This window comes from Ovis canadensis, chromosome 13 (genome assembly GCF_042477335.2).
Source record: "Ovis canadensis isolate MfBH-ARS-UI-01 breed Bighorn chromosome 13, ARS-UI_OviCan_v2, whole genome shotgun sequence".
Classification (NCBI taxonomy): domain Eukaryota; kingdom Metazoa; phylum Chordata; class Mammalia; order Artiodactyla; family Bovidae; genus Ovis; species Ovis canadensis.
Genome location: NC_091257.1, coordinates 16,699,995 through 16,716,900, shown reverse-complemented (window position 1 = coordinate 16,716,900; position 16,906 = coordinate 16,699,995). Strand labels below are relative to the sequence as shown.

Genomic DNA, 16,906 nt, shown 5'->3' with positions numbered 1-16,906 from the left:
GTCAGTTGCTTCATTTGCTATTATTTTCTCCCATTCTGAAGGCTGTCTTTTCACCTTGCTTCTAGTTTCCTTTATTGTGCAGAAGCTTTTAATTTTAATTAGGTCTCATTTGTTTATTTTTCCTTTATTTCCAATATTTTGGGAGGTGGGTCATAGAGGATCCTGCTGTGATTTATGTTGGAGAGTGTTTTGCCTATGTTCTCCTCTAGGAGTTTTATAGTTTCTGGTCTTACATTTAGATCTTTAATCCATTTTATTTTTGTGTATGGTGTTAGAAAGTGATCTAGTTTCATTCTTTTACAAGCGGTTGACCAGTTTTCCCAGCACCACTTGTTAAAGAGATTGTCTTTTATCCATTGTATATTCTTGCCTCCTTTGCAAAGATAAGGTGTCCATAGGTGCATGGGTTTATCTCTGGGCTTTCTATTTTGTTCCATTGATTTATATTGCTGTCTTTGTGCCAGTACCATACTGTCTTGATGACTGTGGCTTTGTAGTAGAGCCTGAAGTCAGGCAGGTTGATTCCTCCAGTTCCATTCTTCTTTCTCAAGATTGCTTTGGCTATTCGAGGTTTTTTGTATTTCCATACAAATTGTGAATATCTTCTAGTTCTCTGAAAAATACCGTTGGTAGCTTCATAGGGATTGGATTGAATCTATAGATTGCTTTGTGTAGTATACTCATTTTCACTATATTGATTCTTCTGATCCATGAACATGGTATATTTCTCCATCTATTAGTGTCCTCTGATTTCTTTCACCAATGTTTTATAGTTTTCTATATACAGCTCTTTAGTTTCTTTAGGTAGATATATTCCTAAGTATTTTATTCTTTTCATTCAAATGGTGAATGGGATTGTTTCCTTAATTTCTCTTTCTATTTTCTCATTATTAGTGTATAGGAATGCAGGGGATTTCTGTGTGTTGATTTTATATCCTGCAACTTTACTATATTCATTGATTAGCTCTAGTAATTTTCCGGTGGAGTCTTTAGGGTTTTCTATGTAGAGGATCATGTCATCTGCAAACAGTGTGAGTTTTACTTCTTCTTTTCCAAATTGGATTCCTTTTATTTCTTTTTCTGCTCTGATTGCTGTGGCCAAAACTTCCAAAACTATGTTTAATAGTAGTGGTGAAAGTGGGCACCCTTGTCTTCTTCCTGACTTTAGGGGAAATGCTTTCAATTTTTCACCATTGAGGATAATGTTTGCTGTGGGTTTGTCATATATAGCTTTTAATATGTTGAGGCATGTTCCTTCTATTCCTACTTTCTGGAGAGTTTTTATCATAAGTGGATTTTGAATTCTGTCAAAGGCTTTCTCTGCATCTATTGAGATAATCATATGTCTTTTATTGTCAGTGTGGTGTATTACATTGATTGATTTGCAGATATTGAAGAATCCTTGCATCCCTGGGATAAAGCCCACTTGGTCATGGTGTATGATCTTTTTAATGTGTTGTTGGATTCTGATTGGAGAAGGAAATGGCAACCCACTCCAGTATTCTTGCCTGGAGAATCCTATGGATGGAGGAGCTTGGTGGGCTACCGTCCATGGGTCGCAAAGAGTCAGACACGACTAAGCGACTTCACTGATTGTTAGAATTTTGTTAAGGATTTTTGCATCTATGTTCATCAGTAATATTGGCCTGTAGATTTCTTTCTTTCTTTCTTCTTCTTTTTTTTTTTTGGTGGCATTTTTGTCAGGTTTTGGTATTAGGGTGATGGTGGCCTCATAGAATGAGTTTGGAAGTTTACCTTCCTCTGCAATTTTCTGGAAGAGTTTGAGTAGGATAGGTGTTAGCTCTTCTCGAAATATTTGGTAGAATTCAGCTATGAAGCCGTCTGGACCTGGGCTTTTGTTTGCTGGAAGATTTCTGATTACAGTTTCAATTTCTGTGTTTGTGATGGGTCTGTTAAGATTTTCTATTTCTCCCTGGTTCAGTTTTGGAAAACTGTACTTTTCTAAGAATTTGTCCATTTTTTCCACGTTGTCTATTTTATTGGCATATAATTGCTGATAGTAGTCTCTTATGATGCTTTGTATTTCTTTGTCTGTTGTGATCTCTCCATTTTCATTTCTAATTTTATTGATTTGATTTTTCTTCTTTTGTTTCTTGATGAGTCTAGCTAATGGTTTGTCAATTTGATTTATCCTTTCAAAGAACCAGCTTTTGGCTTTGTTGATTTTTGCTATGGTCTCTTTTGTTTCTTTTGCATTTATTTCTGCCCTATTTTTTTTTAAAGATTTCTTTCCTTCTGCTAACCCTGGGGTTCTTCATTTCTTCCTTTTCTAGTTGCTTTAGGTGTAGAGTTAGGTTATTTATTTGACTTTTTTCTTGTTTCTTGAGGTATGCCTGTATTGCTATGAACTTTCCCCTTAGCACTACTTTTACAGTGTTCCACAGGTTTTAGGTTGTTGTGTTTTCATTTTCATTCATTTCTATGCATATTTTGATTTCTTTTTTGATTTCTTCTGTGATTTGTTGGTTATTCAGAAGCGTGTTGTTCAGCCTCCATATGTTGGAATTTTTAACAGTTTTTCTCCTGTAATTGAGATCTAATCTTACTGCATTATGGTCAGAAAAGATGCTTGGAATGATTTCAATTTTTTTGAATTTACCAAGGCTAGATTTATGGCCCAGGATGTGATCTATCCTGGAGAAGGTTCCATGCGCGCTTGAGAAAAAGGTGAAATTCATTGTTTTGGGGTGAAATGTCCTATATATTTTTATCATTCAAATAGAAGGGATTTGATATACTTTTTGAATGTTGATCAGCTAATATTTTGAAAGACATGGTAAGGCATGGAGTTAAGTTTGTGAGACAAAAAGATTCTGAAAAGTAAAACAAATCAAAACAAAGAAAGGGAAGGGGGAGAGTATATATGTGTTTGTTTGTGTGTGAGTGTGTGTGTCTGTGTGGTGTTTACTGTTCAATATCTAAGACTCCCAAAATTTCTCTAAGGTAATTTGGTTCATTCTCAAAATGAACAATTTGTATTTGTAATGGAAACCTCTCAAAGGAAGCATTAAGAACCATACATTTATCCATAGTTGTCTTATTGCTTGGAATGCATATTTGGTTCTCCATGTTTTCCCTCATTTATGGAGCTTTTTTCCAAATATATGAATCATTACTGATATTCTCCCCTACTCCATTTCTACTTAAAGCCTCAAAGCTGGTTTATTGTTCTTCTCTAAAATTTGTAACTCCTCATTATTATATTCCATCCACTTATTATATTTTCATTTGATTAGATCCAATAAATTGACCTTCTGGGGCCAGGGGATTGCTGTGGTTTAGGATTAATGATACGTCATGAGTCACTCAACCTTTGTTGTTTCTGAAACTAGTATCTGACATCATCTCTGCCTGGCTGTGAACATATTTTGGAGTACATTCCAAGCCCATGATTGAACTTTGGAGCTGAAACTCTATCTTAGATTAATTCATAATACCACCCGGAGACATAGCTCTGCAACTTCTCACTTGACTGCATTAATTTTGGGCAGCTGGTTCCATTCACTTGAGCTTTCTCTCAGATTATCCAAGGCATCCATAGATGGAAGAGACCAAAAATTGAAAATAACAATTCCTCCATTGACAGTCTTCTGAGAAATTTCTCATCTTGTGGACTTTGATGATTGATTGCCTATATTTATATTTACTATTATTTATTGTCTTCTCTTCAACCTCCGGGGAAGAAGGTTATAGAATGTGATGCATTTGTTAATTCAGTGGCTTTCTTCAGTAAACACTGTCTCCTTCAAAAAATGGAGATGGGACCATTTCTCCTTGCTTTAAATTCTGTGAAACCAACAGCTATACTTGAGGAAAATATTCAAAATACAGAGGAAGTGTTGTTCATCCTGACCCTCTCTAGGACTATTGGTTTGATGTGATCTCTCTCTTCCATATTATCTATCTGCCAACTTATACTTAAATTGAAGTATAGTTGATTTATCGTGCCATGTTAATGGTACAGCAAAGTGATTCAGTTATGCACACACACACACAATGTGTATGTATATACTTCATTACATTCTTTTCCATTATGGTTTATCACCATGAAGCTCTTTTGAAATAGATCTAATTGCCATGGGGTGGCTTAGGCAAGTGGGAAAACAACTTTAAGCATATTCCTTATTGATTATAGGAGCCTCACCGCTAGGGTCTATGCATATTCTCAAACATTCTCCATGGGAGGCAAATACTGGCGGCTTAGGATACAAAAATGACACAGGACATATTCCTTACCCTTACCATTTAGGTAAGGGTAGGTAAGTAAGGGAGGTAAATATTGTATAAAGAAAGGAGAACATTCTTATGTGTAAGAGAATTTAAACTCTCACCCCACTATCACACTTCTGGTTGCCATTTCTTTCTCTCTTTCCTTGGCATCAGAATAATCTGTTTAGGTTCTGATAAGATTTAGGGTCTCCTTCCCAGGTCTGGGGTAAATCTTAACTCTTCTCAGCCAATCATAGCCGTTCTGCAGCCCCTGCTAATGCTATTTGTATGTCATTGCTATATGGTGTAACTCTGCTCTACATCCAGTAGGAAATAAAGTAAAGTCTACTGGGTGGGGTGTGGGGAACCTCACTCACACAAAAGGCCACAAGACAGAGATGTCCCTGGGCCACACATGGAGCTTATTTCTTAGGAGGTGATGCCCTGGGTGCACAGCCGTCTTGAAACTGTAAGAGGAATGAAAAGATGGAAAGCATCTGGGTCTCTTACAACACCAACAATTCCTGATTTAATCAACCCTCAATCACTCTGCTTCTGGATTTCTTGTTGTATGAGGTAATAAATTCCTAAATGTTTAAACCACTGAGTAATAGTTTCCTTTTATGTAATCAGGTGGCACCAGTGGTAAAGAACCCACCCACCAGTGTAGGAGACATAAGAAGCATGGGTTCCATCCCTGGATTAGGAAGATCCCCTGGAGGAGGGCATGGCAACCCACTCCAGTAATGTTGGTTGGAGAATCCCATGGGATGGACAGGTGAGCCTTGGTCCATCAGGTCATGAAGAGTCAGATGTGACTGAAGCGACTTGGCACACATGTACACACTTATCGCCCAAAACATAATGGCTGTTTCAACTTCCTTTCATTTTCTAAATGAAGAAGTTAAAGTTTAGAACAGTTCATTTACTTGAACACAAAATTAAACTTGGTCTGTTTATTTGCTAAGCTCAACTCTTTATATTCTATCATCCAACTTTCATTGGTCTGTGTGCTAACTAAAAATTGGCGCTTGCCATCTGCCTCTATAAGAATTAGGTCACTAGTCACTGTAGACCTTCAATACAGACTGAAAGGAGTTCAGGGTGGAGACGACTCTATGCTCTGGGAAAAAACTGGCAGAACTGGTCTTCAGATAGTTAGATATCTTCAGGAGAAGATCTTATGAGCCCAACTGCTACATCTTCTCATCCCTAGAAAACCATTAAAATGTCTAACAGTGACATGAGCTCCTTGTGACTAGCAGCAAGCCTCTGTTAAAGCCTCCATATAAGCCTCTGACCACACATACATCTTCAATAAAGTCATAAATAATACTATCTTCCCTCTCTCTTTGGAGCAATTTCTCAGAGCTATCTGAAATGTTGTTTCCCAGGCTATCGTCCTGATTTTGCCCCCAATAAAACTTAATTGACAACTTCCATCTTGCACATTTTTTCAATTGACATATGTGCTCTTTAAAGAAAAAATAAATTATTAAAGGTTGCATATGCCAAGGACTAAATGAGTAGAAGAGATGAAGAGAGGGAGTGACAGTAAGCCAGGGTTGGTAGTGACTGACAACCAACTGAGGTTGGAATGACTGATTCTGACAAGAGTGAAACTACTTTAAAGGGTATAGGTATATTTTTAGAGCTTTTCTGCAGTCAAGAACATACATCTCAGGAGTTGAATAATCAGATAGTTTAATTCATTAGACTGATAGCTAAAACCTCCAATGTAATGCTTTATTTCCTAAGTGGAATAAAAAATGTTAATTATTCAGAGATAATATCACTTTGCTTTTCCTGAGTATATGGAGCCATTTTCTGCCACAAGCTGGAATCAAGATTACTGGGAGAAATATTAATAACCTCAGATATGCAGAAGATACCACTCTAATGGTAGAAAGTGAAGAGGAACTAAAGAGCCTCTTGATGAGGGTAAAAGAGGACAGTGAAAAAGCTGGCTTGAAATTCAACATTCCAAAAATTAAGATCATGGCATCTGGCCCCACCACTTTATGGCAAAGAGATGGGGGTAAAGTGGAAACAGTGACAGATTTTATTTGCTTCAAAATCACTGTGGACAGTGACTGCAGCCATGAAATGAAAAGATGTTTGCTTCTTGGAAGTAAAGTTATGATACATATAGACAGTGTATTAAAAAGACATCATGTTGCCAACAAAGGTCCATATAGTCAAAGCTATGGTTCTTCCAGTAGTCCTGTATGGATGTGAGAGCTGGACCATAAAGAAAGTTGAGCACCAAAAAATTGATGCTATTGAATTGCGGCGCTGGTGAAGACTCAAGGGTCCCTTGGACAGCAAGGAGATCCAGCCAGCCAATCCTAAAGGAAATCAACCCTGAATATTAATTGAAAGTACTGACGCTGAAGCTGAAGCTCCAGTACTTTGGACAACTGAGCAAAGAGCTGACTCATTGAAAAGGACTCTGATGCTGGGAAAGATTGAGAGCAGGAGGAGAAGGGGGGCGACAGGTTGGATGGCATCACCGATTCCATGGAGATGAGTTTGAGCAAACTCAGGGTGATAGTGAAGGACAAGGAAGTCTCGGGTGCTGCAGCCCATGGGATCTCAAAAAGTCAGATATTACTTAGCAACTGAACAACAACATCTCCCAAACTGTTTGGAGTATGGAAAGATTTACTTAAAGCTGAAAAATTTTAGGTTGAAATGAATGGACACTGTTCAGTCCTGCTGCTGCTGCTGCTAAGTCGATTCAGTCGTGTCCGACTCTACACAACCCAATAGATGGCAGCCCACCAGGCTCCCCAGTCCCCGGGATTCTCCAGGCAAGAACAGTGAAGTGGGTTGCTATTTCCTTCTCCAGTGCATGAAAGTTAAAAGTGAAAGTGAAGTCACTCCATGTCCATCTCTTAGTGACCCCATGGACTGCAGCCTACCAGGCTCTTCAGTCCATGGGATTTTCCAGGCTAGAGTACTAGAGTGGGTTGCCATTGCCTTCTCCAGTTCAGTCCTGAAACAATCTTGTTTTGAGTCATAAGGGTAGATTCCTCAAGGAAAAATAATAATTTAAACCATAGTCACTACTTAATGTACTGCCAAGTCTATCCAAAACCCTAGAAAATGACCATTGTAATTAAAAATCTACTTATTTTATGTGTGCATTTCTCTCAGTGATCCAATTTTATTTTTCCTTCTGGATGTCTTGATAGTCAACAAAGGGGCAATAATGAGCAGGGAAATAGACATAATAATTAATAATGTACTGCTAAATAGATTGGTTTTTATACTGTATATTTAATTTTTACACTTCCTTTGAATGCTCAAAAGAAAACATTTGAAATATTGAAATTCTCCTTTGAATTTAGACTGGCATTTTTCAGGAAATACTCCGAGGAGATAAGTTCTTAAAATGTTCCAAGGAAATAAGTAGTGTGGTCATGACTGGGACGGGGGTGGGGGAGGATTGATCTTAACCCTAGTGAGAGTGTCTCTGTACGTCTTTTTTCCTATATTTGAAACACTGCAGTAGGTGCCAAACTTTCTTTGTGCCTAGCATTTTAAAGGCTCATGTGAATAGAAAAACTTTTCTTTTTCCACCAAATACACCTTGTATGAAATAATGTTTCTATAGAAAATATTTCTACTTGTTCTGGAACTGCTTGTAAAGTATAAAATCTAACTCATTTTCTAGATACTGATTTTAACATTTAGCTGGATTCTATGATGTTATTAAAATTTTATAATATTCATGATTGGCTTTTGGAAGTTTGAATATCTATATTATAGATGTTCATATTTACCCAAAGATCTCTGAAAGATGAGTTCTACATGAGGTTTATCTATATTTAGAACAAGGACACTAATAATATCATATGAATATCATACAAAGTAAAACCAAATTTTATCTCAAAAGAGGATTTCAGTCAAAATCTCAAGATCCTATAGTAGAATTTATATGCTGTTTTAAAAACTAATAATATGGAATTCTCCTTAATTCTGCAGAAGGAAAATAAGAAATTTTGACTGGTAGTGGGACAAAATGTTTTAAGCATGGAAATTTACATAATGTAAACTTTAGTTTGACAATATATGGCTCTGAAAAGTGAAGAAGTTTAAAAACAACCTTAAAGATCAAAACACGATCTAACATAGGTAACAGTTTTAAAAATTGAATATTTAAAAATATGTGAATTCTAATACTACTAGAAATTTAAAAATTGGGGAGAGTTGGTACACTTGGTCAGAAATCATGTATATCAGATGGTGGTGATATGAAATCATTGTTCAGAAATTTGGAGATAGCTATTGGAGTTCTTTCTTCAATGAAAAATAGAGTGGACCCTTCACTGTTTTAGTAGCTGAAAGACCCACTTTCTGAAAACTATTGGCCATTAATATGCTAACATCCCAAACCCAACTGAAACAAAGAAGCCAAGTTCTTTACCTTATATGTGCTTGAACAAGTTAATTAGAGGGAGGGCAAATGAAGAAATTAATTGGATTAAAAATGCTGTGGTACATAATACACAATGGAGTATTACTCAGCCATTAAAAAGAATACATTTGAATCAGTTCTGTTGAGATGGATGAAACTGGAGCCGATTATACAGAGTGAAGTAAGCCAGAAAGAAAAACACCAATACAGTCTACTAACACATATATATGGAATTTAGAAAGATGGCAATGATGACCCTGTATGCAATACAGCCAAAAAGACACAGATGTGTATAGCGGACTTTTGGACTCAGAGGGAGAGGGAGAGGGAGAGGGTGGGATGATTTGGGAGAATGGCATTGAAACATGTATACTATCATGTAAGAATCAAATCACCAGTCTATGTCCAATGCAGGATACAGCATGCTTGGTGCTGGTCCACAGGGATGACCCAGAGGGATGTTGTGGGGAGGGAGGTGGGAGGGGGGTTCATGTTTGGGATCGCATGTACACCCGTGGTGGATTCATGTCAATGTATGGCAAAACCAATACAGTATTGTAAAGTAAAATAAAGTAAAAATAAAAATTAAAAGAAATACTTAGTAAAAAGCAGCGAAAAAAAAAACAGAGCTGCTGAGAAAAAGTTAACCATATTTTGTAGTTTTATTGTTTGCATTGATATTGAACAATTTTCTTACAGTTATTATTGTGTTACCAGTAAAGCAAATGAGTGATTATGCGTAATTTGCAAGGAATCAAGACTGATAAAGGAAGCACAGCTATAGAATCAAAAATTTAAATTGGAAGGAATAGAAATGGTTAAGTGAACTCTTGTGCCTTCACAAGAAAACAAAAAGTATCTATTCTTGCTTTGTTCACTGAAATGGTCCAGAAACAACATTCCATAGCACAGGGTTCAAATTGCTGTTGCCGCTGCTGCTGCTGCTAAGTTGCTTCAGTCGTGTCCGAGTCTATGTGACCCCATAGATGGCAGCCTACCAGGCTCCCCTGTCGCTGGGATTCTCCAGGCAAGAACACTGGAGTGGGTTGCCATTTCCTTCTCCAATGTGTGAAAGTGAAAAGTGAAAGTGAAGTCACTCAGGAGTATCTGACTCTTAGCGACCTCATGGACTGTAGCCCTCCAGGCTCCTCCATCCATGGGATTTTCCAGGCAAGAGTATTGGAGTGGGGAGCCATTACCCATACACATATTTTTCACACTAAAAGCAACAAGGGCTTATTGAGGGAAAAGTCTGATTCCATGCATGGTGCAGGAAGGAACAAGGTGAGTCTGTAAGACCTCTATGTGCCAGGAAACAAGGACATCTTCAAAGATCAATGGGTCATGTTAAGAAGAAAGAGCAGACAACCTAAAAAATGTTCCCACTGACCACAGCTGAGACAATCTGACATCAAAAGGAGAATAGAGGCTATGGTTGAGTGAATCTACATAAACTCTGAAAACTTTAAGTCCATAATGATACACACACACACACACACACACACACACACACCACCAGTCAATATTGCAACTCAAATTGTTTTGGTACCATTGCCTCTCTTATTATATGGCAAATAATATAGATACTAATAGACATAAATATATTCAATTTTGGACTTAAAAGGGGCTATTTGTAAAATTACTGCATATTGTGACTTCTAGATGAAACAACGTCTAGAATTCACCTGAACATACATTTTTATGAGTTTTGTGGTCCTAAGTACATGATGAATGCAAGATTCAATCATGTCAAAGTCTTCACAGTTACATTTCTTAGTATCCTATTAAGTAAAAGATCTAGACTCTTAACTTGAGCTTCCATGAAAGTGAAAGTGAAAGTCGGTCAGTCCTGTCCAGTTCTTTGTGACCCCATGGACTATAGAGTCCATGGAATTCTCTAGGCCAGAATACTGGAGTGGGTAGATCCTTTCCCTTCTCCAGGGGAATCTTCCCAACCCAGGGATTGAACCCAGGTCTCCCACATTGCAGGCAGATTCTTTACCATCTGAGCTACCAGGGAAGCCCAAGAATACTGAAGTGGGTAGCCTATGCCTTCTTCAGTGGATCTTCCCAGCCCAGGAATTAAACCGGGGTCTCCTGCATTGCAGGCCGATTCTTGAGCTTCTATAGATCTCTTCAAACTTAGATGAGAAAAATAATTATATCTTCAGTGCAAACCACCATGCATAGTTTAACATTCTCTTCAGTTATGAATGTAGGTCACAAATCACTGTAGTATTGGTGGTACTGTGACTTTGTAACTACTAGAAATCACAGACATTTTCATATCATATTTCAACAGTTACAAATATCACATGCATTATTTATGATTCTTAAAAATTGTGTCATAAAATACATGAGATTTAAATTGTGTTAACAAAATGTACACAACTGTATCACAAATTTGTTTTTTAATATTTGATAAAAATATTTTAATGGAATTTATTTCCTCTTTAATTTTACGTACATTATTTTATGCATTTAACATCCTTAGAAGGGTTCATAGTCTTCACCAGAGTGCCATATACATCAATGACACCAAATAAGATTAAGGATCTCTGAGAGGGAAAAAAAATCCTTTACAAAGTGTTAACAATTTGAGTGGGAGCTGCAAAACTTTTGTAATAAGCCTAGGAAACTGAATCCAAGAAAGTGTGCTAAGTGGAGACTCTTCTTGAAGCTGTGAAACCTGTAGTAATTTTAAAAGAAGACTAAAAATATTCTAACATTCCTCCCATTGAGGGCTGTGGTCTATGTCCCCTACCTTGAAACTGGGTAGTGTTGTGACTTTCTTGACAAATAAAGCAGTGACAGTATGGAACTTCAGAGGCTAAGGGCACAAAGACAATTAAGTTTCCTCCGTGTTCTTTGGGACACTTGCTTTGGCAGCTATAAGCTGCCATGTAAGATGCCCACCTAACCTGAGGAAGTCCAAGCCACACAGGGAGGCCTTACAGGCGATTAGGTCAGCAGTCCTAACTGAGCCCAGCTATTGTGTCTCTAGCCCAGGTGCCAGACATGCTTGTGGAGAAGCTTCCAGATGATTCCCACAACCAAGGTGTTTGCATCACCCCAGGCATTGGCTTCCCAGCTGGAGCCCAAGATGACAGAGAACAGAAACAAACCACCTGCTCTGTGCCTCGTCTGAGTTCTTGACCTATAGAATATGGACCAAAATTAAATGGTGGCTCTTTTATGCCCATGAGTTTTTATGTGATTTGTTATACAAGAAGAGATGACCAGAATGGGTTTATGATGAGCCAAACATGAATCTAATTAGTTTAATACCATGAATCTCGCTTAGTAGGCAATGTGGTTGAAACAAAACAGGCCACACAAATAGTCTGAGAGCCATCCAATTTCCAAGAAAATCATGCCATTGCAGTTCAGTTGATGGCAGAACTCAGTGTATGATTCCAATTAGATGGTCTAGGATCATATGGAACCATCCTGAGAGTGCCCATTCCAGCCTTCCAGCGGCCACATATCTGTCTAAGAGGCATTTCTACTCTAAGCTATTTTCACCAAGTACGGGCTACCAGGCCAACGCTGGATTTGATTCCAGCCAACATTCATTTGTGTCTAGAGGAATGAATTCCTTTAAGGAATTTAGAAGAAAGAACTACTTATTTGTCAGATGCCTGAACCCTGTGAAAACCCCACACACATTTAGTACCTGGATCTCACTGCCATCATGTGCATGGCACTGCCAGTCTGTCTTGTTACACAAACCACATGCCCCCAGACAGTAAGCCATAAATGCACCAGAACCACCCCTAAGGCATGGCGAGCAGCTACTACTTACGGATACCAAATGAGACCCCAGACTTTACTTTGTTTGCATTATGGGTCTTAAGGTCTGACTATCTTATATTCATTTGGATAATGGATTGTGTGAAGCAAGAGCATGTAAGGTTTTTAAAAGTCTTTTTTTTTTAACTAGTAGGTCTTTTTTAAAAGTTTTTCCAAAGCTAGTAATCAGAGAGTATTCTGCAAGAAATATATTTTGATTATAAAAACATTTTTAGCTTATACAAATTGGTATTTATTAAACTTTCAATTCTAAACTATGTAGAGGTAATATATAGATATGTTTTAATATTTTTTCTATTTAACAATCTACTAAAAACTAGATTGTCAGTCTACTCAATTGACAATCCTCAATTTAGGGCCAAGTTAGGAAACAGAGTGTTGCTTTTTTTCCCCTTTATTATAATATTTACAACAAAGTATAAGTTGTTGCTCACAAGAAATTTGTTTATGTCTAAAACTCTGTACCTTCCCTGGTGGCTCAGTGGTAAAGAATCTGCCAACCAAATAGAAGATGCAGGTTTGATCCTGGGTCGGGAATATCCCCTGGAGAAGGAAATGATAACCCACTAACCCACTCCAGTATTCTTGCCTGAGAAATTCCGTGGACAGAAGGGCCTGTTGTGATACAGTCTATGGGGTTACAAAAGTCAGACACAACTTAGCAGCTAAACAACAGCAATAATAAAGCCCTGTCCACTTCGAGCAAAATTATTAATTTACCTTAAAGCCAAAGTTATTTAGGGTTTTGGAACTTTTCTGTAGATGAAAACAGTCCAGAGAACTAGACAGGATAATAAATGGATTGAAGTCCATTGAAGATGAATTCAGTTACATAAAAATTCCATTGGTCTGAAGATATCAGACATGGATACATTTCAGATGAGTTGAAAACATAGGAAGTGTTACAGTATTAGTTGCTCAGTCGTGTCTAACTCTGTGACCCCATGGACTGTGCCTGCCAGGCTCCTCTGTCCATGGTGATCTCCAGGTAAGAAGGATATGTGAATAAATGATATTGTTACTTTGGGGAAGAGCCTCTAGTCATGGAGCCCCCAGGTCTCACAGGAAGTGAAAGGAAATCCACCTGTACTTCTGAACAACAGAAAGCAGAGGTTGGTGACATTCGGTGAGACTGGCTACAATAATTGTCAAAGAACTATAACTCATACCTGTGAGGTAGGTGTTGTGTGAGGAATTAATGAAATAGTGAGAAAGGGGCTGAGACATATCTTCATTCAAATCCAGTTTCTCAGGTGAAACAACTCCATTTTCTTCTCCACTCAGATAGCGCATAAATCCATCCACTGATATCTGTCCTAGAGGAAATGAAGAGTTAAGAGGAATGTGAATGTATTATTTTTATGGGTTTCTGATATCATATTATTATTATTAGTTTGCAGAAAACTCTGGTAGCATCCAAGATGGAAAACAGCCACAATTGCAATTTGATATGGATAAACAGTAGTCTAGGGTCATGCTGCTTTACTATATTTATCCCCAAATGCAAGAAATAATAGAGAAAAATGTAATTACATGAGTCTCACAGACTTTGAGAGAATTTAAATACCTAAACATGGATCAACTGTTTTTAAAATATAGAATGGTTAAAATTCTATGCATGGACACCAAACTGTTTTTAGTGCTTATCTCTGGGTAGTAAAGTTAAGGGTACATTTCCCGATGTTCTCTCATAAAAACATGTTACTTTTATGATCAAAAGACTTATTCACACATGGTTTTATTATTTAAAATAAAGTGAAAATATTTTCAAATAATAATCTTTTTCCTCTGAAAAGGAAAATAAATATGACCATAACTGAGGAATAAAAATCTGAATGTTCATAAAAATGAAGGTCCTTAACATTTCTTATTTAGAATGACTTTACCTCAAATGAAAGAAATATGACTCACACTTTAGTTTACTCAGATTCTATTTAGAATTTTTCTTTTGTTGTAATATTTCTGAGGTGACTAATACAGAATATTGAGATAATTCTTTATCATTACTAAAGTAGTTTTTATATAATACATGGAGAGAGCCATCTTCCTGAGTTTGGTTCATCATCATAGCTTGTCTCTTCATTAACAATCAAAGCCTCAAAACCCAACCAACCAACCAAAGAAATAAAACAAACACAACCACCAGTGCATTTGTGAATAGAGAAGATCTTTCTGGTAAATGTTCAGTTTAGTTCAGTTCAGTCGCTCAGTTTTGTCCGACTCTTTGTGACCCCATGAATCGCAGCAAGCCAGGCCTCCCTGTCCATCACCAACTCCTGGAGTTCACTCAGACTCACGTCCACCGAGTCAGTGATGCCATCCAGACATCTCATCCTCTGTCATCCCCTTCTCCTCCTGCCCCCAATCCCTCCCAGGATCAGAGTCTTTTCCAATGAGTCAACTCTTTGCATGAGGTGGCCAAAGTACTGGAGTTTCAGCTTTAATATCATTCCTTCCAAAGAAATCCCAGGGCTGATCTCCTTCAAAATGGACTGGTTGAATCTCCTTGCAGTCCAAGGGACGCTCAAGAGTCTTCTCCAACACCACAGTTCAAAAGTATCAATTCTTCAGCTCTCAGCTTTCTTCACAGTCCAACTCTCACATCCACACATGACCATTGGAAAAACCATAGCCTTGACTAGACGGACCTTAGTCGGCAAAGTAATGTCTCTGCTTTTGAATATACTATCTAGGTTGGTCATAACTTTTCTTCCAAGGAGTAAGCATCTTTTAATTTCTTGGCTGCAGTCACCATCTGCAGTGATTTTGGAGACCAGAAAAATAAAGTCTGACACTGTTTCCACTGTTTTCCCATCTATTTCCCATGAAGTGATGGGACCAGATGCCATGATATTCATTTTCTGACTATTGAGCTTTAAGCCAACTTTTTCACTCTCCTCTTTCACTTTCATCAAGAGGCTTTTTAGTTCTTCTTCACTTTCTGCCATAAGGGTGGTGTTCATCTGCATATCTGAGGATAGTATTTCTTTTTCCTTGTTGAAAAAGTTTTGTATTAATATAAAAGTAGTATGTGTTTATGGAAGAAAAATTAGGAAATGAGATGAGCAGAGAGGGAAGAAAACTGAAACTTTTCTGAACATGCCTAACTCTTCATTCAGAGAGAATTACTATTAAAATCTTAGTATATACACTTCCAGAGGAAGAAATGTGTGTATGCATGTGTATGTATAGTTCTTTTATCAAGATGCAATCATATATATATATATATATATATATACACTGAAAAATATATTATGAACATCATCATATAATATTAATATTTTGAAAGTGAAGTTGCTTAGTCATGTCCAACTCTTTGCGACCCTGTGGACTGTAGGCCACCAGGATCCTCCATCCATGGGATTTCCCAGGAAAGAATACTGGAGTGGGTTGCCATTTCCTTCTCCAGGGGTTCTTCCTGACCCAAGGATCGAACCTGGGTCTCCCACATTGTAGGCAGAGGCTTAAATCTCTGTATTATAAAATATATAGAGCTATAACATGACTAACTAATATTCCATTATCTTTTGAGTTCTCATTTTTCACTAGTATAAATAATATTGTATTGAATACTCTGGTAGCTGAATCTTTGCATAAACTTTTTCCTCAGAATGAGTCCTCTGCAATAGAATTGCTGGTTCAAAGACTGCATATTTTTCAGACTTTTAATATACATAATCAATTTGCTTTCTGTTAAAAGTTCTAGCAATTTACTCTTTCACCAATGGTTTGTCTTCTCTTCATCCAGATGTCAAACTCAGAGGTAAAAGCATGATAGCAGGGGGGCGGTCCTAAGATGGCAGAGGAGTAGGATGGGGAGACCACTTTCTCCCCCAGAAGTTCATCAAAAGATCATTTGAATGCTGAGAAACTTCCACAAAACAACTTCTGAATGCTGGCGGAGGACACCAGGCATTCAGAAAGGCAGCTCATTCTCTTTGAAAGGAGGTAGGACAAAACACAAAAGATAAAAAGAGAGACAAAAGAGTTAGGGATGGAGACCTGTCCTGGAGAGGGAAACCTGAAGGAGAAGTTTCCAAACACCAGGAAACCCTCCCACTGGCAGGTCTGTGGGGAGTTTTGGAATCTCAGAGGGCATCATAACTGGGATGGGGAAGGAAAAAAAAAAAAAACAAACCTAGACTTCGTGCCTGACCACAACTCCCAGCAGAGAAGTAGCCCAGACACTCGCGTTCACCACCAGTGAGCAAGGGCTGAACAGGGAGGCACAGTCTGCATGCTTAGGGTAAGGACTGGGCATGAATGCCCTGAGGACAATCTGAGGGAACTAATGTGAGATAGCAACCCAAACTGTGGAATAGCCAGAGAGAGAATAAAAAAGAGAGAGAGAGGGAGAGAATTTTCCTGTGAAAAGCTCAAATCTAAGGCACAGCCTGGCCCGCTCATAGAACAAAGGACTGAGTGATCACTAGAGGAGAG

At 37.9% G+C, this 16,906-nt stretch overlaps 1 protein-coding gene across 3 annotated transcripts in view; it reads right to left on the bottom strand.

Annotated features, from left to right (window-relative positions):
- Positions 1-16,906, bottom strand: part of PLCB1 (phospholipase C beta 1) — an 877,017-nt gene that overhangs the window by 207,914 nt on the left and 652,197 nt on the right. For all 3 annotated transcript variants that reach the window (XM_069546383.1, XM_069546382.1, XM_069546384.1), the window contains one exon: positions 13,636-13,782. In XM_069546383.1, the coding sequence (XP_069402484.1) occupies positions 13,636-13,782 (147 nt within the window). The remainder of the gene's footprint in view (positions 1-13,635; positions 13,783-16,906) is intronic.